Source organism: Synchiropus splendidus, chromosome 19 (genome assembly GCF_027744825.2).
Source record: "Synchiropus splendidus isolate RoL2022-P1 chromosome 19, RoL_Sspl_1.0, whole genome shotgun sequence".
Classification (NCBI taxonomy): domain Eukaryota; kingdom Metazoa; phylum Chordata; class Actinopteri; order Syngnathiformes; family Callionymidae; genus Synchiropus; species Synchiropus splendidus.
Window position 1 is genome coordinate 7,434,876 of NC_071352.1, and position 23,836 is coordinate 7,458,711.

Below are 23,836 nucleotides of genomic sequence, written 5' to 3' on the forward strand. Positions count from 1 at the left end.
TTGTCGTCCCTCAGCATATTGCGGCCCAGGGTTGGCTCAATAGCACGTTTTCACATCCAATACGGATTTACGCACTTGGGGATCGGTTGATAACAACCCCATAACTTCTACTTGTCACTTATAAAGTTGTTCATAATGTTTATGGATGTCAACTGCTTAACACCTAAAAACATCTTGCAGGCTTCATTGAAACGTCAAGCTTTTACCATCACCAATGAAAGTGAAAAATTGAGGATATACCGAAATAGGTAAAGAAACAAAACAAAAATACCTGCCTTGTTTGAGGCACTAACATAAAATCATAATGATATTAAGGCATGTCATGCAAAGAGAAATGAAAGATGTTTGTTCTGAAGATCCAGTCATTTCGTGTGTTGGATAACTGATCCTTAAAAATACATGTTGCACATTTTTTCTTACATATGTATTAGAATAAGAATTGCATCAATTGATTAAAAAAATATATATTTGTATCCCGAATTCTTCTATTATATTCCATCTATCACTTTTTCTGATGGGACTCAATTTTATATTTAGTGTTAAAATCGAGTTTACTTACTGATACCAGAAACTCCAGAAATATTTTATTTTATTTTATTTCAAAACACTTTCCTAGTTGATGGGTTCCCCACTTCTGATTCTGATGGAAAGCAACGGAAAATATGCTCTTCTAAAAGGCTCGTGCTGGGAACCTTTTTTTCTATTTTTGGTCGAATCGTTGCCATACGACAACACATGAGTAAACAGTGACCTCTAGTGGTTGTATGTGTGAACTAGCAGTTCAGTCATTCAATTGTTGCCATGTATGGTAAGACTCGCTGAATCCGGGCAAAAGAAACGAGTTCAAAGAGTACACTTTGAACTCTGTCGTAAAACAAAATTCAATTCAGATAGCTAAAATCAACTTTGAAGTAAAAATATATTGTATTTTTGTCAAAAATTTGAACAGAAAGTCATTTTTCTGCAACTTAAATGGTCATTGAACACAACAGTGCGCTAAATACAGCGTGACAGATCTGAGTCACTCTGTTGACGATGGGCCTTTGAACACATCACGGGGGCGGGGCTTCCAGAAGTTTTCAGGAAGGATTGTTTTGACAAAGCGAAACTTTTCGCTCTTCACTTTCTGTTTTTTTTATCTGAAGTTTTTGTTTGATAGTCACCAAAGATGCAAGCCAGCGCTTACGGGGCCTCGCTTGCCGGTGGAGCTTTTGACACCGAAAGTTTTGTGAAACAGCCGCAGACCATTCTGCGCTTCCTCAGTTGGGTGAGTAGCCGGAACACTGTTAGCGCACAAAAGTACCAGCTGTTAACGCTCCAAACCGACATGGCAGTCCTTCAGACATTCGCTGTCGACCCGGTGAAAATTATTTAACAAAGGGTAATGTGGCCTCCAAGTATCAAATGAAGACACTGTAAACAACTCTGTCAAATGGTGATTTTGCGGTGGAACCAGATGACAGAAGCTAGTGGCGGTTAGCATATCCGGTGCAATGTCACTAAACCAACAAACTTCAACAGTTGTTTAATCCTTCTTTTTACTAACTTTGCTTAGTCCTGTCAAATAATCTTCAATAACATCTGTCTACTTGTTTTCATCATTACTGAAATATTGTGTATAAACTTCCTGTTACTCAAATAAAGTGGCAAATTAGATTAAGATTGTAATAGTAATGTGAATTGTTTTCATTAATATTTACATATCTACACGTAGATCTGACATTCCCTCCATTAAAATATAGATTTATTTGAACAGCTCTTGTCTTCAAGTGTAAAAAACTGTATTTGTATTCTAGAGAGTATTATCGAAACAATAACAATTATTTTGACCCAAATTGCATACTCAGAAGGTGTTTTTCTCTGTCATTGTGTAACTAAATGGTCATAAAATATAATAACTTGTCAACACTTCTGAATCACCTTTGCCCCGTTGAGGTTATTTTTGTTCATTCAGATTTGAGTTTTTGCCTTTGAAAGAGTAAAGATGAAGTTTGACTAAATTAGCGGAAGTAAGATACTGAATGACTGAAAAGGAAAGACACTTTCCGTTAGTGGTGAATCATGTACTCTCATGCATTTCTATTTTAGTTTGCTGCTCTTTCAGATGAGGTATTTTGTTCGCTGTGAATGGCTAAGGAAAGTATATATTTTTTCCACAAATAACTGACCAAACTTCACTTGTCGTTTTCAGATATTTTCCATTGTGGTTTTTGCAACCATCACGGCGGAAGGCTACGTTAACCCTAATACTGAGAGTGACCTTGTTTGCATGTTCAATGGTAACAACAGTGCCTGTAGCTATGGCGTGGCGGTCGGAGTCCTCGCCTTCTTGGCCTGTGTTCTGTTCCTCCTACTGGATGCCTACCTTCCTCAAATCAGCAATGCTAAAGAGCGAAAGTACATCGTAACAGCCGACTTGGGTGTCTCAGGTAGGCGGCTTTGTCCTCCTGTTAAGCTTCTTGACAATGACGGAAAAAAACTCTTCTGCTCGCAGGTGTTTGGACTTTTCTGTGGTTCGTCTGCTTCTGCGTTCTGACCAACCAGTGGAACAGAACGGCAGACTCCACCGCCATTCCTGCTGATGCTGCCCGGGCTGTTATTGCCTTCTCCTTCTTCTCCACTTTTTCATGGGTGAGTTTCTGCGTCCAAATAAAAGAACATTAATTGTCAAGTATTTTCATGAATTTATATTTTATTTTAAGTGCATCCATGGTTTGTGGAGATAGTTTTTCGACTCACTCCCCTTATAGAATATCATTATGTGCTAACACTTCATTCCCTAAGCCGGAATTGTGTATCTCGTCTGCTGAATTGCTGGCTGAAAAATGATCCGTATGACTCCCAAAATGGAATCATTTGTTCCTAGTACCGTGTCACGCGTGTCTGAAAATTCCATCCAAATCCGTCAGTAACTTTTCAAGTTATTTTACTCACAGACAAACAAACCAGCCTCCTTGGCAGAAATTAAGTAAAGCTTGTGACTGGAGACCTTCTACATGCAGAACTTAAGATCTCAACAATTGAAAAACTTAACCAGGCAGTAGATTTTAGTAAATATAAAAATAGGCTGCTTGTCATCTCTTAACCTTAGTACCTCTAAAGCTTAGCGTATTCTTCAGGAAGTGATTTAAATGGCAAGTTTCAGACTGACTACACACTTCCTCCCTCCCTCCTCAGGGGCTGCTGACCTACCTGGCGTATTCGCGCTACAGTCAAGGCATCAGCGACTTTGACCTGGAGTACAAAGACCCGGCGCCTGGCCCAGCTGCTCCGTACCCACCAGACCAGTTCCCCGGAGCCCCTTCTAGTTACCAGCAGTCTCCATTCTCCCAAAACCAGGAGCAGCCTGGGGAGTACCAACCGCCCACTTACTGACCCAAGTGACTTTCAAGCCCCGTGCCAAACCCCGTGGACCCTTCTCTCCGCTCCAGGTTTCCCCCTGCTGGAGGCGTTTGCTCAACCTGTGTGCACTGACGTGTTCTGGAGATGTTTTGCTTCGCTTTTCTGATCGCAGCGAGTGGCGGGTGAAGAGTCTTGTTTCTCTGTGATTGTCAGAGAAGATAGCAGTTCCATTTTTTTTTTTTTTTTTTTTTTGGGCGTTCCGTTGCTTCCTCATGTGACTGAGGTCAGCACGTTCAGAAAGAATGAGGAAAGTTCTGATCAGAAGTTTTAAGCCTCTTAGTTTTCAGATTTAATCAATCGTCACACATTGTTTGACTTGCCAGGAACAAAGATGACACTTGCTTCCTCACTCACTTCTATGAACAGGGTTCCTCCTGAAGCCACTGGTGGACGTGCTGCTGCAGACGGTCCAGAGTCTTAGTGTATATACCCATGTTATATGTGTCAATTGGCATTTCAGGTATTGCAGAAGTTACTCTTTGTTCATATATTTAATCTTTCTAATGTCCCCAATATCTACTGTAAAGTTTATTCTGTAAACTTCAGAAGCGACTCGTGTGCACTGAGATGATTGTGTTGCCAATGAACTCCTTTAATTATGTTTTATTTGAGGGTCTTCTGACAGGAATGCAATACCTCTGTTGAATGTGCCTTTATTCCTTTATTTAAGTAGACATTCCTGTGACCTCGAGAACATTGTGACACATACAATACGTTAAACTTTCTGTTCAGGTACACGACAATCAAGCCACTTATTTTTTTCTTCTCTTTTCTTGCGCCGTTTGAATTCTGTAGCTTCTCATTCCTCAAAGTGCTGTTTGCGGTATTGTGTGCCACACAATGTTGGTCAAATAAAAGCTGGTTAAGCCTCTGACTTGGATCCTTCTCACAGCACCCGGCAGGATCGTGTGCCGGCACCTGCTCCCTCGATAAATATTTGAATGACAAAGTCAATATGTGCAAGGTGCTGGAACTGCTCTCCCGACCCCACTGCCCTGGATCACTGGGAGAGAAAAGCAGGAAATACTTCTGATGTTCCCTTTGTAATCTTGCTGGAAGCTTCAATGAAACATTCAAGATTATCCGTCAACTTGAAATGTTTTGTAATAGACAAGTTTAGCTTGCTCGTGTTGCTATAAGTTGCCCTTAAATATAACTTTCTTTAGCAGTAGGGGGCAGTGGTGAGCTGAATTTGTTCACCTAGGGAGACTGACAAGATTTTATGAGAAGTTATTTGATGAATGTTACTACTACCACTTTTTGAATATTAAAACACAGAATTATAACTATAATTATAACTATTCTTTAAAGCTGTTTTCAAATCTATATACGAAGCAAAGACGCGTTATTGTTGACTTTCCCCACTGTGGGTCTAACAAAGGCCATGTAATCTAATCTAATTATAAAGCATGTTTTGTTTCATCAAAAATAATGCTCAATGTTGCTGAAAAAAATACCTGTTAACATAACCTCTTAACATCTTTATTGGTTTATATATATATATATATATATATATATATATATATATATATATATATATATATATATATATATATATATATATATATATATATATACAGGTTACAGGTTATGTATTTGAGTTATGAATAATGTATAATGTATTTAGCATGTGGCATTAAAATATTTAAATAAATATAACTTTATATATTTTTGTAGTTGTTTCCTGAATTTCCGCCATATTCCTCTGAACAGTCGTGTTCATTTGAATGAATGTAAATATTAACGATTGTCTTGTCCACGATTTACACGACTGCTTCAAGTTCAGTAAAAAGGCTTTTACTGTGTTTACATAATTGTAATGTAAACCGGTTCAAAGTAGTGAAACGCCTATTTCAGACGTGGTTACTGATATTTCCGCCAGCCCCTGAAGGCAGCATGGACTGCGCACGTCGATGCCTGCGTGACGTCACCAGATCCAGGAAGTAATGGAGGCTCGTCTTGACGGTGGACGTCGGTGAAGGAAGCTCCACAGCGATGGCATCTCAACTGCAGCCAGGAACAGGCGAGTGATGTAACGTTGGTGTAACACGGCGAGAGGAACCTTTAATGTGTTCGGTGAGTAGACTGCAAACCTCCAAGCGCAAAGAGTTTTTGTTTGGTTTGTGCTTGTAGTTGTGGCTCTCCTGAGCCTGTTGTACACACACAAGCCATTCATGATCCAGCTTTTGAATGTGAGGAAAAGAAAAGTAAATGAACTTCAATGCGTTTTTCACAGTCGTTATTTGTATTTTTAGCAGCTGGTTCCACATCTGTTCCAACGCTATAGAAGTTGGCCTTCCAGCAAACTATTTATGAGCCTCCTTGTTGAAGAGCTATTTATGATGGTGCCATCATCTGAGAGCAGATAGCATCTGGGAGTGAAGCTTTGCTGTCATGTGGCAAACTCAAGAGCAGACTCCCCTTTGAAGACGCCACACAGCTCTCTGAACCTAATTCGCTTCTGATGTTAAAAGACATCATTTAGTCCTTTTATTATCAGTGCTCAAGTGCCAAAGTACAAACCGTAAAATACGTCTGGGAGCGCTATCTTTCGCTGTGTGCCGAAGATACACCATCATTTCTCACTGTTTCTTTTAAAAGGACTGGCAAAAATCAATCTGGTTATGATGAAAAATGAGCTCTAAACTTTAATCCAAAATTCAGATTTTTTAGGGGGTGACTCCAGTTGGCTTTATCGTCTTTACTGTAAGACATTTCGCCTGAAACATTGATCAATAGGTGGGATTGAGACTGCGATTGTGCAGCTGGAAAGCACTCCTGGTTCTCCTGAAAATGCCTCAGGAAAAGGATCCAGATGTCCTCTGTTGAGGTGTGTTCTAGTAAAACCGACCTCTGTAGTATCAAGGGTCATTTGTTGTCACTATGAATGGCGTGCGTCACTGCGGTTGGGCATTGTGTAGTCGGTCAATGTTTCTCCAGACTCGTGAATGACACAACCTCTGCCATGTATTTACCGCCGTCTCGCTTTGGCCCTTTGGACTCCACATAATCCCGCCGGTCTAGTTAAAGTCCAGCACCATTCTGATTATCCTTAGTCATTGTTGTGAGGCAAACAACCTGCACAAATCACTACGAAGGAGCAAGTTTAAAATCGATCTGATGCCTCGCGATCAGCTGTCCAACAGGAGGAAGCGCAGGGGTGAGTTTTCACTGGCAGGTTGTGTTGCTCTACATCAAGTCTCTCTTGTTTGAGCGCAGTTCTGTGGCTATAATGGACTGCTGTTTGGCTCAGGGCCTCCATATGAATGAGTCTTTCAGCTCCTGAGAGGAACATGGCTGCGTTTAAGCTGCTAAGGTTTAGATGTCTCAGGAATTCTGCTTCAGTTAGATTACACACATTTCTCTACTCTGCTGAGAGTGGTGGGGGAACCTCCACACACTGAGAGCAGCAGGCGGCTTGATGTTTTGGTCAGAGTTCCGTCTGTGCAGCTGCGAGAGTCACACTGCTTCTGCAGACTGCTACAAGTTTGGATCTTCTAAAGCTGGTTCTGATCATTTTTTTAGCTGGAAACATAATATTTTATTTATTTACTTATTTTTAACTGCCTGAGCAATTGACCTTTGTATGCTGTTAATATATTAGTGATTTATTAAAGTGACTGTAGGGATCCTCTTCTTGACAGGATTATTGCAAAGGTGTGTCTGTGTGTGTATAAGTCAACAGGATTGTCTGCTCGTGCAAGTCATGCTTCCTAGTCACAATTTGTGTAGAAGGGTTATATCACTCTGAGCAACGTTTAGATTGACAGAGTACTGTATTTAAAAGAGGCAATATACAAATAAAGCTTGTAAACTCACAAGGAAATATTGAGGCAGATTGGTTTATGGTGAAGAGGAGAACAGTACGTATAAGTAATCCTCTTACATAATATCAATACATCATCTCTTGATGTTGATATTATCTTCTTTTTTTTGAAAATGGAAATTTTCATTTCATCAAAAATTCCGTGCGGTAGATGGCGCCAAAGAGCTTCTCAGCTGCGTGTCACCGTGGCATATCCTGTTTGCAAGTGTGTGCATACAACGACTGTCCTTTAAATTTTGACTGTTACTTTATGTGTGATTTTTGTTGTGTCGTAATAAGTCACAGTATTGTGGTATCGCGATATTGTCGTATCTTTCCAATATGCACCGCGACAGTAGCTGAGGATGGTCACCATTAATCTGGATAAACCTCTATGTTTTAGTGCGTTCATACAAACACACATACTAACAATAGTATATTGACAAATAACTGCTGACAATGACAGAAAATAGTTACTAGGAGTTATTTAAAAGTGTGTCATTACACAACACAAGGCGTAGTTGGTTGCCAAGAAATGTTATTGATGAATACAGAACCAAAAAGTGTTTTGATGGAAAAGTTCTAAAGCTCTTTTTTTCATGTCTTCTGGCTAGTCGTCTGTGCTAATGTAGATCATTGCATCACAATAAAACATGTTGGATATAATTATAAACCTTGTAATTGTGTGGTTACACTTCCACATCAAGGTATTCTAACTGGTTTGGCCATGGGTTGGGAGTGTAAGAAAGCGGTTTCCTCCTTCCTCTTTTTTCTGCACAGAAGATTTTAGTTGGACAAAAAGGTTTTGATCCAGTTTACAGTCACTACCGTGTTATTACAGAAGCAAAAGGTTTCTCTGGGTCTCACACTCACTGGTGACACATAATCCGTAACTGTGGGTGACACCTGTGCATTTCCTGATTTACCTGCTTTGGCACACACACACACACACACACACACACACACACTCTCACACTCACACTAATGTCTCCGCCCACGACTGACATGAAGAGGCTGCCGTCCCGGATTTTCACACTAAGTTCCGTCTCTTTGTCACTGTGGATGTTATTTGTACACTGGAGTCAAGATTTGTTTCAGATTTGACGGCATTGGGAATGAAGAAAAACTAGAAATGAAGAGGAAGTACGTAGGGCTTTCTTTTTCTCGCTGAACTGGTTCTGTTAGGCTCCTTTTATGAAATCATTTTTGCTATTTGAAGAACTGCTTAACTTATCTTTGGCTCTCTGTTTGTTCAAAAGGGATTCTTTCCTGGAGGTTTTCTGATTCCTACGTTTTTTTTTTTTTTCTGTAGGTAACTCCAGACCCCCGTCCTCCATGCCTTCACCTCCGGCGTCCTCTGATTCGGAGAAGAATGAGTCTATGAAAAACCTGCGCATCTCTGTCGGCGGCCTCCCCATGCTGGCGTCCATGGGCAACACGACCGACCCACGTTTCCGCCTCAAGTGGAAGCCCATCGTGGCTATTGTCGTCTCGGTAGCTTTGGTCCTGCTCCTCATGCACCTGAGCTCTGGCTCCCGCTCCTACGGCTGGCAATACCACAAGGCGGTTCACCACGCCTCGCCGCAAGACGAGCGCCGTTACAACGACACCTACCCGCTCAGTCCGCCTGAGCGCACGCCGCACGGAACCCGCTACCGCATAGCCGTCATCGCCGACTTGGACACCAACTCAGCCAGTGAGAAGAAGCTGACCTGGTTCAGCTACATGAAACGCGGGCATGTTTTAGTGTCCCAGAGTGGTGACAAGGTGGCAGTGGAGTGGGATGCAGACAAGGTGGTGCTGGAAAGCCACCTGGCAGAGAAGGGTCGAGGAATGGAGCTCTCGGAGCTGGTGGTCTTCAACGGGAAGCTTTACACCGTCGATGACAGAACCGGCGTCGTCTACCAGGTCGATGGGGACAAGGCCGTGCCCTGGGTCATCCTGACTGATGGAGATGGCAGCGTTTCCAAAGGTGTGACTTTCATTTGTGTGTGATCATGACATTTGCTCAGCAGTGCAATATGTACTTTGTTTCAATGCACATTTTTTTGCATACAAGTAAAAAAAATATAAATGACGAAAGGCAACACATTTAATTATTTCCTCAATACTGTTGCTGCTTATTGTAGCTAAACAAATATAAATAATCATAAATTAAATACATATTTTACTTGGACTGATACTCTGCAAACAAGCAACAATTCAGCAACAAAATCTTACTAAAATTGAAATTTCATTTCTCTCATTATTAATTTAAATAGAACATTTTATGAAAGCAATTGTTAATTAAAAGTAAAATATATATAAATGTTTTAATTTAAATTTATATGTGTGTGTGTTGATAGAAATGTGTTATTATTATGTATTGATAGAAAACAATGAATAAAAATTACAATATTATTTTTATTCATATATTTTCTAAGAATACAATGTCTATCCTGTTTTAAACAATCCATAATTTCTCATTTTAAAAAGGTCATGACGTTTTTGTTGAGCACAAAAAATATGATGTTGAGCACAAAATATAATACATATTTACTGTATTTAAATTTCTCTTTTTAATTAAAACTGTATACTTTCATTTAACATTTATTTTAATATTACATTTTTCAGTAAATATATTTCTGAAACTAATAAATGTTTGCAAATATCAGCTAATGACTGTTAATATTTATTGAAATAAGACTGTCAAATTATAAATTTTTAAAATCTATTTATAGTAATGTCCTATTTTGGTGAGTATCATTGCTCTCATTCCACCATCACTGGAATTTGTTGAAGTAACCGAATCCATCCAATCCAGAGTAGCGTTTCAGTTGTTGGTTTGTGTTTCACAGGTTTCAAAGCTGAGTGGTTGGCGGTGAAGGACGAGCATCTCTATGTTGGGGGTCTGGGTAAGGAGTGGACCACCACTGAGGGAGTGTTTGTCAACAACAACCCAGAGTGGGTGAAGGTCGTAGGCTTCAGAGGGGATGTTCAACACAAGAATTGGGTTCCTCACTACCAAGCACTGAAGTCCGCCGCGGGAATCAAGCCTCCAGGTGAGGATGAGCTCAGCCGTAGCTGCTACTGTACCTGACACTGAGGTCACATCTCCGCAGGGTACCTCATTCACGAGTCAGCGGCATGGAGCGACACGCTGCAGCGCTGGTTCTTCCTCCCTCGTCGAGCGAGCATGGAGCGCTACGAGGAAGTGGCCGACGAACGGCGGGGCACAAACCTCGCCCTCACCTCCTCCGCTGACTTTAAAGACATCAAGGTGAGCCGAATCGGCTCTCTGAACCCCACGCACGGATTCTCCTCTTTCAAGTTTGTCCCCAACACGGACGACCAGATCATCCTGGCGCTCAAGTCGGAGGAAGACGCGGGGAAAATCGCCACCTATATTCTGGCCTTCACACTCGACGGACGGATTATCCTCCCGGAGACCAAGATCGGAGATGTGAAGTACGAAGGTTTGGAGTTTATATAGCTGGACTGGTCTTTTGAGCCTGGAGTTTACACTCATGTCGCTGTCTCTCCACTGGCCGACAAGACTCCATCCATGACTGGATCATGCTCCCAACAGAGGAGACTTTTAAGGAACAAGCTTTGCCATAACAAACATGGCCGTCCACAGACTCTTAGCCTGTCGTAATGAATGTACAAGAATTTACAAAACTGTGATATTGCTTTTCAACCGTTTTCCTCACACATACCGAAAGCTCTCCATGTTCTCCCTCCACAGAGCGTAATTCTGTCAACAATTTGGTTCAACTTGAAAAACACTGTACACATTGTTATATGGTTCTGTGAGTAAAGAAATTGTATTTCTACTTTTAACGGTTTGTATCTCTGAAAAAAAGACTTGGCTGCACCCACCTGAAGTTGGGAAGAGCCAAAGGTGAGGGACAACAGGATGTTCTTCCTTGGTACAAGAAAGTTAATTTAACGGAAACAGAAGTAAAATGATCTACGTTCCCACCCTCACCTATGGTCACGAGCTTTGGGTAGTGAAAGGATGAGATCGCGGATACAAGCGGCTGAGATGAGTTTCCTCTGCAGGGTGACTGGACGCACCCTTAGAGATAGGGTGAGGAGTTCGGTCATCCGGGAGGAGCTCGGGGTGGAGCCGCTGCTCCTCCACATCGAGAGGAACCAGCTGAGGTGGCTCGGGCGTCTGAACTGGATGCCCCCTGGACGCCTCCCTGGGGAGGTGTTCCGGGCATGTCCTACTGGGAGGAAACCCTAGGGAAGACCCAGGAGAGACTATGTCTCCGGTCTGGCCTGGGAACGCCTCGGGATCCCCCGGGAAGAGCTGGAGGAGGTTTGTGCAGATCGGGAAGTTTGGGCTTCCTTGCTCAGAATGCTGCCTCCGCGACCTTACTCCGGATAAGCGGCAGAAGAAGGTGAAGGTGAAGAAGTAAAATGAAACTTGAAAATCAGATGGATCCATGCGGTACTGGATTATTGTCAGTACTTGTCTGAATAAATATGACAGGAAGTGGGCTTTTTTTTGTCAGTGCAAACGAAAGTATGAAACGGATTTCTGCTGGATTGCTCAAGTGAACCTTTGGAACGGGGTTCAACCCAAAGAGCTGGCAGGTAGTGTACAAAACGTTCTCGATTATATCATGTTTCAGGCATTATTCATTGAAGTTGCCGTTAATAGGGTAGTTTCGGAAGCTCGGCGCTGGCAGCAGGAGAAAATCCCTGTGGATCAGAACCACATTGACAGCTTTCTGGCCGAGCAAGACGGGCGCAGCAGCGAGAGACCAGGCGGCTGATGTTAGAGTCAGGGCCGAGGCCGACACTCGACAAGGCCGAGATTTTTCAGCGTTGCTTATCGGCCAGATATGAACGTTTTGTTACACGCCATTTTGCGCTCTCGACTGTAGACAACGAGCAGTTTCCACACGTCAATAAAAAAAAACACTCGCGGAGATCGAGGTATGCGTCTACTTTTACGACTTTTTAAAATAAAACATGGAAAATACAGGCGAAGAGAAAATGGTGAGAAGCACTTCGTAACGTAGCTTGGAACTATTCCCTCAACTTTATTCTCAGGAGAACGCGTTTCCCTTCCACAGCTTGTTCAACTCGTTTTATATTGACGCGGAGTGACCTCCAGTGACAGATGCGCGTCACTGCATCAACATAACAGTGGGTGGACAGTGGTGATGTTCGACTCCACTCATTTCCTTTCCGATCCGATACTGAGTAATATTCAGGCTGGTGCCGGCGATACCAATACGATATTAGCTATCATGCTATATATATATATATATATATATATATATATATATATATATATATAGTTGAAGTTTGATTGAAAATAATACAATACTTGGTTGCTAAACTTGTGTTTTATTCATCTTTTCTAGTTCATTTTTCACAAAGGCTGTTTTACTGTCATTACACTGTATAATTTAAAAGATCTTCCAACCGCGTGTCAGACAGGATCTCAATAGTTTAGTTACTTTTCTTCGTGTTCCTGTTAAGAATATTCATTACCTCAAAATACTTTAGTATCGAAAGTATCGATATTTTGGTTTCAGAATCGATTTTAGAGAATCAAGATCCGGTATCAATATTTCAGGATCGATCCGCACATCACTAGTGTACAGTATTTTCCACCACGCAGTAGTGAAGACTCCGCTGCGTGGTTTAAGAAAGCGAGTTTTTGTCCACGGCGTCATATCTACTGTCCGACTTATTTACGATTCAATCTCTGCGAGTGTTTCATGAAGGCAACAGGCGAGTGCAGAAGAGGTCAGTCAGTTACCATGCTACTAGAGTGTCATTACTGCTTAAATAAAATAATAACATAAAATTTTAAAAAATGAATAGAATAATTTATTTTACATTTCAAGTTTGTTTTATTATATTTTTCAATACATGGTGGGTTTTTGCTGATTTAATTCATTTAATTTCAGTGAATTTTCCCAGCTTTATTTAGCATGACACTGTTCATTATTAATGAGGCAACAACGAATGATAAACTAACAAATACACTCACCCGTGTTTATTTTGAAGTTGTGATTATAACATTTTCCTTTTTAAAAAAAATAAATTATTTCTCATATTAACGTCATTTTGTCGTTCACATATTCAAACTATAAGAATTTCCTGTTTTTGTTTAACTACAATTCCTGTTTATTTTCCTGCTGTACATATATTTCAGCCATAAAAAAATAGATGATGTCTGGAGGAATAGTTCCTGGTCTGTGGCTGCTGCTGCTTCCTCTCCAAGTCACCGCGCATCTGTTCCCCATGCTTGGTGAGCAGAAAGTGCCTCATCAGGGCTTCTGTTTTGTTGCAACCTCTTCATCTGAGGTGGAATGTTTCAGACAATCCTCTGGAGGTGATGGACGGTGACGTCAGGCTCGTGGGCTCCGGCAAAGCCTCCGAGGGCCGAGTGGAGATCTACCATGACGGACAGTGGGGGACGGTGTGTGACGACGGCTGGGACATGGCCGACGCTCAGGTTGTGTGTCGCCAGCTCAACTTCCCCGGAGCCAAATTTGTTTTCAATCGTAACAACTTCAAAAAAGGTGCGGATTGAGCCGCTTCTTTTGACCACCAGAAGGTGCTTCAGTCTGACAAATGCATCCTCTTGGTTTGTACAGCTACTGGACCTATCTGGCTGGATGAGGTCAAATGTGAAGGCTCGGAACACAATCTGATCTCTTGTGGGCGGAAGGAGTGGGGTGTGACCGACTGTACCCACAAAGAGGATGCAGCCATCGCCTGTGAAGGTAATGGACACAGATGATTTTGTGTTGAAAATGTTGGATTTATTTTGTTGACATCTTTCTAATCTGATACCTTCGCAACCTGTCCAGGGCAGCGCTTCTTACAGGCCCTTATTTCTGGTTTTGTCATTGACCTTCAAGTGCATTGTTTTTAATTGCAGTGAATGGAAACCTGAACGAAACTTCGCGCTGGCTGGATCACAGCATCCAGTTATCCAGCGACCTCGGCGAGCTCTTCGACAGCAGGGCCCTGTGCGACCTACAGATCGTGGTCCAAAGTCCTACCGCGGTCAGGAGTGCGGACGGCTCCTTTGAGATGGTCTCTGAAACCATCTGTGCCCACAAGTCCATCCTGTGGAAGTACCCGGCCTTCAGGTTGGCGGACGGAGAGAGCGAAATCGCTGTCAACGTCAGCCATTCCTGCCAACCCTACTTCACTGCTTTCATCAGGTAGGAAGACCTGCAGGCTTGATATTCATGTCTCCAACATGTCTCCAGTTTTCAGGACGCCTCATGATCCCACTCAGAAACCACAACAACTTTTAGTATCTTTTTGTGTCCTAAACATTTTGCATGTTCAACCTTCTCCTGTCTTTTGGATGATGCTCTTCCGCTGCAGGTAGAGGGCGCTTATTTCACAAAGAACAAGCTGAATGTATTCAGCCGACTGGCTGAGCAGAGTCGGTGGACCATGGCTTATGCTTTAATCAGTCCGCAGTCAAACCAATGAAAGGAATGGAAGAGGTGTTTGAGAGCCTAATTTGGGGTAGTAATGTGTTAGCTGTGTAGAATTTCCATTTCTAATAATGAGACTATTGTATTGTGAACGAAGTGTTATGATGTGTATCATGTCATGACCTAAGCAATGCGATACATATCGTAACCTAAGCATCGTGATGCGAAACGCATCGTGACATAAGCATTGTGATATGTATCGTATCGTGACCGCAGCGTTGTGATGCATATCGCATCGTGACCTAAGCATCGTGATAAATATCACATCACGACCTAAGCATCATGATGTGTATCGTATTACGACCTAAGCATCATGTGTATCGTATCGTGACCGAAGCATCGTGATGTATATAGCATCACGACCTTACGCATCATGATGTGTATCGTATCGTGACCTAAGCATCGTGACACGTATCGTATTGTGAGATAAGCATCATGATGTGTATCATATTGTGACCCAAGCATCGTGGTGCGTATCGTATCGTGACCTCAGCATCGTGACACTTATCGTATTGTGACATAAGCATCATGATGTGTATCATATTGTGACCTAAGCATCATGAAGTGTATTGTATTGTGACCCAAGCATCGTGATATGTATCGTATCGTGAGGTTGTTTCCGATATTGGACGTTTAATTGAATGAATGACTCCCATGTGTTTTAGGTACCTCTACACCGGCAAAGTGGAGGTGAACTACTCCTCAGCGCAGTGCTTCCACTGGATCGCGTCTAAATTTCACGTGAAATCATTGCTGGAGTCGAGCAGTCTTTTCGCCGGACTTCTGACTGAGGACAGCTCATTTCACAGCCAGGTGGCCCTGTATAGTTACGCAGTAGAAACCAGCGACTTGGTTCTTCAGGAGAACTGCCTTCAATATCTGGCCTGGAACATCGAGAACTTGGCCAATTCCTCAGCTTGGCCCACTCTTTCCCTGGAGGTCATCAAGTCTCTCCTGCTGCGCTCAGACCTGGTCCTGAATAATGAGTATTCTCTTCTTCAGTCAGTGGAGAGGTGGATTCTCGCCAGCAACTCCTCTCTGGAAAGCCAGGCCGACCTCTTGAGTCACATTCGCTTCCCGATGATCCCAGTCGAGATGCTCTACAAGCTGGAGTTTAACAACACGGTTTATGAGACACACAAAGATGTCTATCGTAGCAAAATCCTGAAGGCCTTGCTTTTCCATGTCCTGCCCATCACTACTCTCGAGAGTCACCCAGACTTCAATAAAAATGATGTCGATTACCACTTCAGGATCTACACTGAACGCCCATGGAGCAGAGAGGTGCGTCTCGGACAGGGCATCAACTATAACTACTATGATGGTAGCTACAGAGGCAGTTACTCTGATAGTTTGATCTGTCCAGCTCACAGCCCCACGGTCTTGAAGAAAGACCTGATGAGATGGAGCGTTTACGTCTTCACCGAAGTGTATCATTGTTCAAACTACGGCTTCAACTGTGACTCCGTCCCTGTGGCGGTGTTCACACCTCAAAACACAAACCACAAAATTGTCTACCACAACCGGCTCCTGGTGTACTGTGAATCCAAGTTCCTGTCACACATTCAGGAGTTCAAAGACGGCCTGGCTTACTGGTCCCATACCAGCACCATGTCCTACCCCTGTCCCACCAAACAGTTCTCCTTTCGCTTTGTGGTGCGGCCACTGTATGTCTGACCGCACGGCAGCGCCACTTCTTTATCCAGCTTGAATCAACATTTTGCTTCAGAATGTACAACTTAAATCAGTTCTAAGAGCTTGCTGTCTTTTCATTTCTATATCAGAAAATGATTTCCATGCTACTGATGATTTTACATCTGTCGCTGAAAATAAACTGAGAGCACATTCCCTTGCCTCTTTTCATTCATCAAACTCTGTTCACTCCCATAATGAAATGAATTTCAATTTATCATGGCGGCAACTCCGTGTCCTGGAACCTTTTCTATGTTTCAATGCATCCTCCCCTCAAGCACTATGGTGTCCAAAAACATGATGCGATTGACTGATGTCTCTACACTGTTCGAAGGTGAGTGTGATGATCTAAACCATGTAGGAATAGCCACTGAAGTTGCTGGAATAGGCTCCAGCTGCCATCATGTGTTCTGGGGAAAAAGAAAACAGTCACGCTTAAAGAAACACACACTGTAGAATGAAACAGAAAAGGGATTTTGCATGTTTTTAAAAGACGCATAAAATGCAACGAATAAATCATGTTAGACAAGGAAGTTATTAAAGCGGAACTGTGGAAGTGATTTAAATAAAATGACAATAAAACGTTTCACAATCACGCCACTGTGTCTTTTACTGCACAGTACCTCTTTTGATATGATGAACTCTCCACACACTTCTGGCTTTACTTTGTACTTCCCCCTACGACGACTTCACCAAAGGTATCTGAGTGAGAGTAGAACCCTGTGAATATGTAGGACAACCCGAAGTCAGAATGCTTCTTTTCCTGAGCAGTTTGCGTCAAAATTGTTTGACTTAAAAAGCTGAGTTTATTAAAGGGGCCCTCATGTGTTTCTTCTTCTTCTTCACATATGTAGTCTCACGTGCTCATCGAGTAATTCACAGTAAAATAAAATGTTGAATGTCTGTATTTAAGTATAAAACATATAAAAAAAATAATGCAGTAGAGGAAATTTATTTTTTGATAAAAATGAAAAAGTCGTGTAATATTGAGAGAAAATAAATCAAAATATAGTTGAATAAAAGCCAATATATTACAGGAAATGGCCTTAAAAAAACCAATGCCGCTACAGTCGGAACTTAAGGGGCCAACAGAGTGAAATGAAACTCAAGTCCACAGGATTAGTGAAGTGAATCTTTGCACCCCCCGGAGCAATAGTATATAAAGAGCAGGGACATGTAAGAGCGAAGGTAGAGCGGGTTTTGATCCGGAAGCGCTGACTGAGGTAATGTATATAATAAACATCATAACTCCTTCAATATTAAATTAAAATGCAATTCATTAAAACAATACAATGCTACAAAGCAGAATGACGCTGCATTCAGAATATTTAATATTAAGTTTGTTTCGGACTGTTGACATTAAATTGCTCAAATATACATCTATCAGTACTTTTACTTTTGAAGCAAAACTGCATAAAAATCCATGTCAGTCTATTTATTGTTTGCTTTTCTAAAACATATTTGAACATAACTGGTGTATTTATTTTGGATTTTATAGTTCAATCATTTATTTATGATATTTAATGTATTTTTGCCTTTTCATACCTGCATAAATAAACCTGCTCGCCGTCAAGCATAGTTTTATTTTGCTTTCATAATTGTAACTGACACTAATTTTCATATGTATGTTTTTGTGGTTGGCATGATCATTGTTTTGAATTTTCTGAATATCGATGCTGATTTAAGATTTAGCTTCTAAGACAATAATGACAATGAAAACAATTGAATGAGTGATATTGTTGCAGAAAGATGAGCATGCATTTGTCAGCATAAATTATCTAATACATACATATAAAATACGGAAGTATTGTGTCGTAATTCAGATATTTTGCAAACAAATTTGTATCACCTTTAAAAGCTTTTATTTAAGGACCCATTACACAAGAAATTGTATGTATTGTATGTAAATGAATTTCTTTCTGGAATTTTTTTTCTGGAATTTTAATTTCTTTTAAAAATAAATGAATAAATTATTTTAAAATATCTATTTTATGTCGACATTTTCACAAAATTCCAATGCAAATACTAATATTTTCCACCCAGTTTTTATTTTTCTTATTCAATTATTCATTTTTGAGCACTCACATGTTGTTTTCTCACACTGTTTGCTCACATTGTTTCAAATATTCCTCTTCTTATTTTGCGACCCCGGAAATGTTCTGTTGTTCTGTTTAATGGAAATAAAAATATTTAACATCTTTCCAAAGGTCCAATAAAGTTGACAATGTTTTCTGAGGGTTTTAATGAAACACAAACGTATGATAGATGACCTACCATGACACTCCACCTGTGGTAGAAAGTTAGGTGGTCCAGTCATAGAACAGTAAAAAGTAAAGTAAGAGTTATATTAATCGACAGGTGGGGTTCGGCCGTGAAGCCATGCTTAAGTCTACATTTATTATCAAGTAGAATTATGACTCAAAGTCATGCACTTTTGTCGTTTATATTATTGTTCAGTCTCCTGTATTTTACGAAACTGATACTACGAAGTTCCTTTCTCCCAGTTCCTCTTTATTTTCATATTTCAGCAAAAAAAAAAGATGATGTCTGGAGGAATAGTTCCTGGTCTGTGGCTGCTGCTGCTTCCTCTCCAAGTCACCGCGCATCTGTTCCCCATGCTTGGTGAGCAGAAAGTGCCTCATCAGGACTTCTGTTTTGTTGGAACCTCTTCATCTGAGGTGGAATGTTTCAGACAATCCTCTGGAGGTGATGGACGGTGACGTCAGGCTCGTGGGCTCCGGCAAAGCCTCCGAGGGCCGAGTGGAGATCTACCATAACGGACAGTGGGGGACGGTGTGTGACGACGGCTGGGACATGGCCGACGCTCAGGTTGTGTGTCGCCAGCTCAACTTCCCCGGAGCCAAATTTGTTTTCAATCGTAACAACTTCAAAAAAGGTGCGGATTGAGCTGCTTCTTTTGACCACCAGAAGGTGCTCCATTCTGAAAAAATGCATCCTCTTGGTTTGTACAGCTACTGGACCTATCTGGCTGGATGAGGTCAAATGTGAAGGCTCGGAACACAATCTCATCTCTTGTGGGCGGAAGGAGTGGGGTGTGACCGACTGTACCCACAAAGAGGATGCAGCCATCGCCTGTGAAGGTAATGAACACAGATGATTTTGTGTTGAAAATATTGGATTTATTTTGTTGACATCTTTCTAATCTGATACCTTCGCAACCTGTCCAGGGCAGCGCTTCTTACAGGCCCTTATTTCTGGTTTTGTCATTGACCTTCAAGTGCATTGTTTTTAATAGTGAATGGAAACCTGAACGAAACTTCGCACTGGCTGGATCACAGCATCCAGTTATCCAGCGACCTCGGCGAGCTCTTCGACAGCAGGGCCCTGTGCGACCTACAGATCGTGGTCCAAAGTCCTACCGCGGTCAGGAGTGCGGACGGCTCCTTTGAGATGGTCTCTGAAACCATCTGTGCCCACAAGTCCATCCTGTGGAAGTACCCGGCCTTCAGGTTGGCGGACGGAGAGAGCGAAATCGCTGTCAACGTCAGCCATTCCTGCCAACCCTACTTCACTGCTTTCATCAGGTAGGAAGACCTGGAGGCTTGAAATAAACTTTCCCCCATGTTACCGAAGACCCACATACAACAACTTGTAGTAGTTGACCTCCTCCACCAGCCTTCACCAGTTTAAGGATTACACTCCCAGCTTTATAATTTAAGAAGCAAATGCTCACTAGTTGCAGGTAGAGGGCGCTATTCTTGAAAAAAAACCCCTGAATTTATTAGTTTGGACATATCCTTTACTTGTCCCTCAGTTTAGTGGACTCTGGCTATATATCACGGGAAAATCTTCAAGCGCTAATATAATATAGATGTTTAATCTCTTAATATTGTTTTTTTTCTTCTTTAATTTGTTAAAATAACAATTGAACATTAAGCTTATGATAATTATATTGGCCCCTTATCAAACATGTTCAGGAGCCGCTACTGCTTGTGTTGTTCAATGAATAATAATAATAATAATAATTTCTTTGTAACAGTAGTTTGGTTTAAGTGACAAGCTTGATGCATGTCATGTTTTCAAATCAGGGAAAGTTTTACCAGGGTTTGTCCTGATGATTTTTTAGATTTTTTTGTTTTTCAGAGTCAAATACTGCAATTTCGTGACCCAAGCTTCGTCATGCGCATCGTATCATGACCTAAGCATCGTGGAGTGTATCGTATCGTGAGGTTGTTTCCGATATTGGACGTTTAATTGAGTGAATGTCCCATGTGTTTTAGGTACCTCTACACCGGCAAAGTGGAGGTGAACTACTCCTCAGCGCAGTGCTTCCACTGGATCGCGTCTAAATTTCACGTGAAATCATTGATGGAGGCGAGCAGTCGTCTTTTCACCGGACTTCTGACTGAGGACAGCTCATTTCACAGCCAGGTGGCCCTGTATAGTTACGCAGTAGAAACCAGCGACTTGGTTCTTCAGGAGAACTGCCTTCAATATCTGGCCTGGAACATCGAGAACTTGGCCAATTCCCCAGCTTGGCCCACTCTTTCCCTGGAGGTCATCAAGTCTCTCCTGCTGCGCTCAGACCTGGTCCTGAATAATGAGTATTCTCTTCTTCAGTCAGTGGAGAGGTGGATTCTCGCCAGCAACTCCTCTCTGGAAAGCCAGGCCGACCTCTTGAGTCACATTCGCTTCCCGATGATCCCAGTCGAGATGCTCTACAAGCTGGAGTTTAACAACACGGTTTATGAGACACACAAAGATGTCTATCGTAGCAAAATCCTGAAGGCCTTGCTTTTCCATGTCCTGCCCATCACTAGTCTCGAGAGTCACCCAGACTTCAATAAAAATGATGTCGATTACCACTTCAGGATCTACACTGGACGCCCATGGAGCAGAGAGGTGCGTCTGGGACAGGGCAGCAGCTATGGCAACTATGGAAACCTCTTTGGAGTCAACTATGACGGCAGCAATGGCGGCAGCTATGGCGGCAGCTATGGCGGCAGTAGCTATGGCGGCAGTAGCTATGGCGGCAGTAGCTATGGTAGCAGCTATGCCAGCATGCGTGGAAGCGGCAGATCGGGAAGCAGGGTTGCAAGCAGTAGCCGCCGCTTTTACCCCACCAGTGCTCCTAAGTACAGCTCCAACATTTTTACCTGTCCAGCTCACAGCACCATGGTCTTGAAGAACGACATGCTGAGCTGGAGCACCAATTTCCTCACCCGAGTTCAAGATTGTCCAAACTACGGCTTCAGCTGTGACTCCGCCCCTGTGGCGGTGTTCAAACCTCAAAACACAAACCACGAAATTGTCTACCACAACCGGCTCCTGGTGTACTGTGAATCCAAGTTCCTGTCACACATTCAGGAGTTCAAAGACGGCCTGGCTTACTGGTCCCAGAACAGCACCATGTCCTACCCCTGTCCCACCAAACAGTTCTCCTTTCGCTTTGCTGTGCGGCCACTGTATGTCTGACCCCACGGCAGCGCCACTTCTTTATCCAGCTTGCATCAACATTTTGCTTGAGAACGTACAACTCAAATCAGTTCTATGAGCTTGTCGTCTTTTCATTTCTATATCAGAAAATGATTTCTACTGTTGATTTTACAAGTATGAATGAAAATAAACTGCGAGCACATTCCCATTGCTTCCATCTCTTTGCATGTTCCCCTCTGGCACTCCGGTTCCCTCCCTTTATCCAAAAAATATGTTGAGATTAAATAATGTTTTGATTGTCCAAAGGTGAATGTGACTAATAGCGACACAAGTTATTTTAACTGTAACTTCCTGTACACCTGAAACTATTCATGACTTTGCGGAATAATCCTTTTGTTCGTCATGTGTTTTTACTCTATTATATATAACTAAGAGGGAGAGTGTCTGGGAAACCTTCACACTGACCTTGACTATGAAATAATTTGGGGCGTAAGTTCACTGACTCGACCTAGTTACGGAAATCTTTCACCGTCATCGTGACAATCCCACCTGTGACGCCAACAGCCACAGACGTCTGTCACACAGCTTGTCACAGACGTCGTGCAGCCCTCGGACAAGATTAGGAAACATCCATGAAAGTCAGAGGGAAATTAAACTAGCAAAACAAGGGCATAAAAGTAGTCCTCAAGTAGGGACTTTCTTACTGTGGTGAACTTTCTCGCCACTAAACCATCAAACAGCCGCACAAGTATTTTTAAACACGCTGTACATACTTTCTAAAACAGTCGGAAGTGTGAGTTTTTGTGTGACGTCAGTTTTCCTCTCAGTGAATCATGGAATCTGCCAGAACGTTTAAGTTTTCCCTCCATACCAGACGAGTTCATCTGCAGCCGTACGTGCCCCAACAGGCGGGTTCTGCTCATCGTTCCGATCATTGTTTTGGTGGCTTGGCTTGTGAAAGTGTGATTCAGCCAATGACAGTCAAACAGGCTCAGTGCCCAGTGAGAGGCTTGTTATTCACCAGAAGGAAAAGTTCTGGGATTTCATCATGTTAATCTGGGTGGGAGTGGTTTACCACTATTCTAGTTCGTGACTATGATCTATGATCTGCCATTGATGTTTAGAGCAATGATTCTTAACCATAGGGCCGGGGCCTCCTCCTTGAGGGCCGCTAAAAGTTGTCTTGTTTTACACCTTTTGGGCCCCGAGGGCCACGAGACGCTCAGTTTTAATACATTAGCCACATATGGTGGCAGTAGTGAGTCCTTGAATTGACTTGACAGCTGCAAATCTGTGATATGGAGACTATGGAGAAGTTCTTGAAAAGAAAAAATGACAAAGAAAGTGATGTCGTACCCCAACAGTAAAAGCTGTTCATGAAAGCACCTGTTGAAGCACTTTTGAAAATTAATTCGAACATTTTATGGCAATACTTACACGTCATTTAAATATTCTTTGAAGTTAAAAAAAAAAAAAAAAAAAAAAAATATATATATATATATATATATATTTATATATATATATATATATATATATATATTTAGACTCTTCTATAAAAAAGGTTAAGATCCCCAAGTTTAGAGAAGACAAATGTGAAGTTTTGCCTGTTAAATATGAAGCATTCACTATCCTCCATTGTTTTTCTATGAGGTTGTGCAGCAGCGGAAGTGGTGAAAGTCAAGAGGCCCAGACTTCCCTTTCCAAGGATAGCCCCATTAGCTCTTTTCTAGGGGCAGTGAGGTGTTCCTGGGGACTGCACTGTGGGGCTAGAATAGGGCCAGCTTACATTGGCATAGAAAAAAATGGCTGAAAAAAGAATATTGACTGAAAAACAATATAGGCATTGAAAAAAACATTCAGGGAGAAATGTGTGACCCTTTTGGCTCAGCTCTTTCTTTGGCAGGGCGGTCCCTTGCAGAATTCTCGTAACTGAAGATGACCCCGATCTTGATCCCACTTCATGAAAAAGAGCTTGTCTCAGACATGCAACGTCGGAATCCCGTCACGAAAAGTTTAAAAGGTTAAATCGTTGCACCACCGACATACGCAGAACTGTGTCTGAGTAAATGCT

At 42.0% G+C, this 23,836-nt stretch overlaps 3 protein-coding genes across 5 annotated transcripts; all 3 read left to right on the plus strand.

The window, feature by feature from the left end:
- The first annotated feature begins 1,056 nt into the window (after positions 1-1,056).
- On the plus strand, positions 1,057-4,273 carry syngr2a (synaptogyrin 2a). Its single transcript, XM_053851926.1, has 4 exons — positions 1,057-1,267; positions 2,192-2,429; positions 2,495-2,631; positions 3,178-4,273. Exons 1-4 carry the CDS (start codon positions 1,169-1,171, stop codon positions 3,373-3,375), a joined length of 672 nt encoding a protein of 223 aa, XP_053707901.1. The 5' UTR covers positions 1,057-1,168; the 3' UTR covers positions 3,376-4,273.
- A 1,065-nt stretch (positions 4,274-5,338) lies between these two features.
- Positions 5,339-11,533, plus strand: cant1a (calcium activated nucleotidase 1a). 3 transcript variants are annotated; one of them, XM_053852510.1, is made up of 4 exons: positions 5,339-5,478; positions 8,520-9,179; positions 10,045-10,248; positions 10,309-11,533. In XM_053852510.1, the coding sequence occupies exons 2-4, from the start codon at positions 8,543-8,545 to the stop codon at positions 10,677-10,679; spliced, it is 1,212 nt and encodes a 403-aa protein (XP_053708485.1). In that variant the 5' UTR covers positions 5,339-5,478; positions 8,520-8,542; the 3' UTR covers positions 10,680-11,533. The 3 variants fall into 3 exon arrangements, with proteins under 3 accessions (XP_053708485.1, XP_053708484.1, XP_053708486.1); XM_053852509.1 differs by lacking the exon at positions 5,339-5,478 and adding an exon at positions 5,889-6,562; XM_053852511.1 differs by lacking the exon at positions 5,339-5,478 and adding an exon at positions 8,002-8,350.
- Positions 11,534-11,697: 164 nt separating this feature from the next.
- On the plus strand, positions 11,698-21,992 carry LOC128751384 (uncharacterized). Its single transcript, XM_053852344.1, has 12 exons — positions 11,698-11,791; positions 13,371-13,466; positions 13,537-13,740; positions 13,816-13,944; positions 14,103-14,391; positions 15,342-16,343; positions 17,534-17,591; positions 18,897-18,990; positions 19,061-19,264; positions 19,341-19,469; positions 19,625-19,913; positions 20,610-21,992. The coding sequence occupies exons 2-12, from the start codon at positions 13,385-13,387 to the stop codon at positions 21,802-21,804; spliced, it is 3,675 nt and encodes a 1,224-aa protein (XP_053708319.1). The 5' UTR covers positions 11,698-11,791; positions 13,371-13,384; the 3' UTR covers positions 21,805-21,992.
- The last annotated feature ends 1,844 nt before the right edge of the window (positions 21,993-23,836 follow it).

Excerpts from the sequence above, each read along its gene's own strand:
- syngr2a (XM_053851926.1), top strand. The coding sequence starts at position 1,169 with ATGCAAGCCAGCGCTTACGGGGCCTCGCTTGCCGGTGGAGCTTTTGAC. Across the intron at positions 2,430-2,494 it reads AGCCGACTTGGGTGTCTCAG|GTGTTTGGACTTTTCTGTGG; the intron begins GTAGGCGGCTTT and ends TTCTGCTCGCAG. Across the intron at positions 2,632-3,177 it reads TCTTCTCCACTTTTTCATGG|GGGCTGCTGACCTACCTGGC; the intron begins GTGAGTTTCTGC and ends CTCCCTCCTCAG.
- cant1a (XM_053852509.1), top strand. The coding sequence starts at position 6,523 with ATGCCTCGCGATCAGCTGTCCAACAGGAGGAAGCGCAGGG. Across the intron at positions 9,180-10,044 it reads AGATGGCAGCGTTTCCAAAG|GTTTCAAAGCTGAGTGGTTG; the intron begins GTGTGACTTTCA and ends TGTGTTTCACAG. Across the intron at positions 10,249-10,308 it reads CGCGGGAATCAAGCCTCCAG|GGTACCTCATTCACGAGTCA; the intron begins GTGAGGATGAGC and ends ACATCTCCGCAG.
- LOC128751384 (XM_053852344.1), top strand. The coding sequence starts at position 13,385 with ATGATGTCTGGAGGAATAGTTCCTGGTCTGTGGCTGCTGCTGCTTCCT. Across the intron at positions 17,592-18,896 it reads ATCCGGAAGCGCTGACTGAG|CAAAAAAAAAAGATGATGTC; the intron begins GTAATGTATATA and ends TTCATATTTCAG. Across the intron at positions 18,991-19,060 it reads GCATCTGTTCCCCATGCTTG|ACAATCCTCTGGAGGTGATG; the intron begins GTGAGCAGAAAG and ends GGAATGTTTCAG.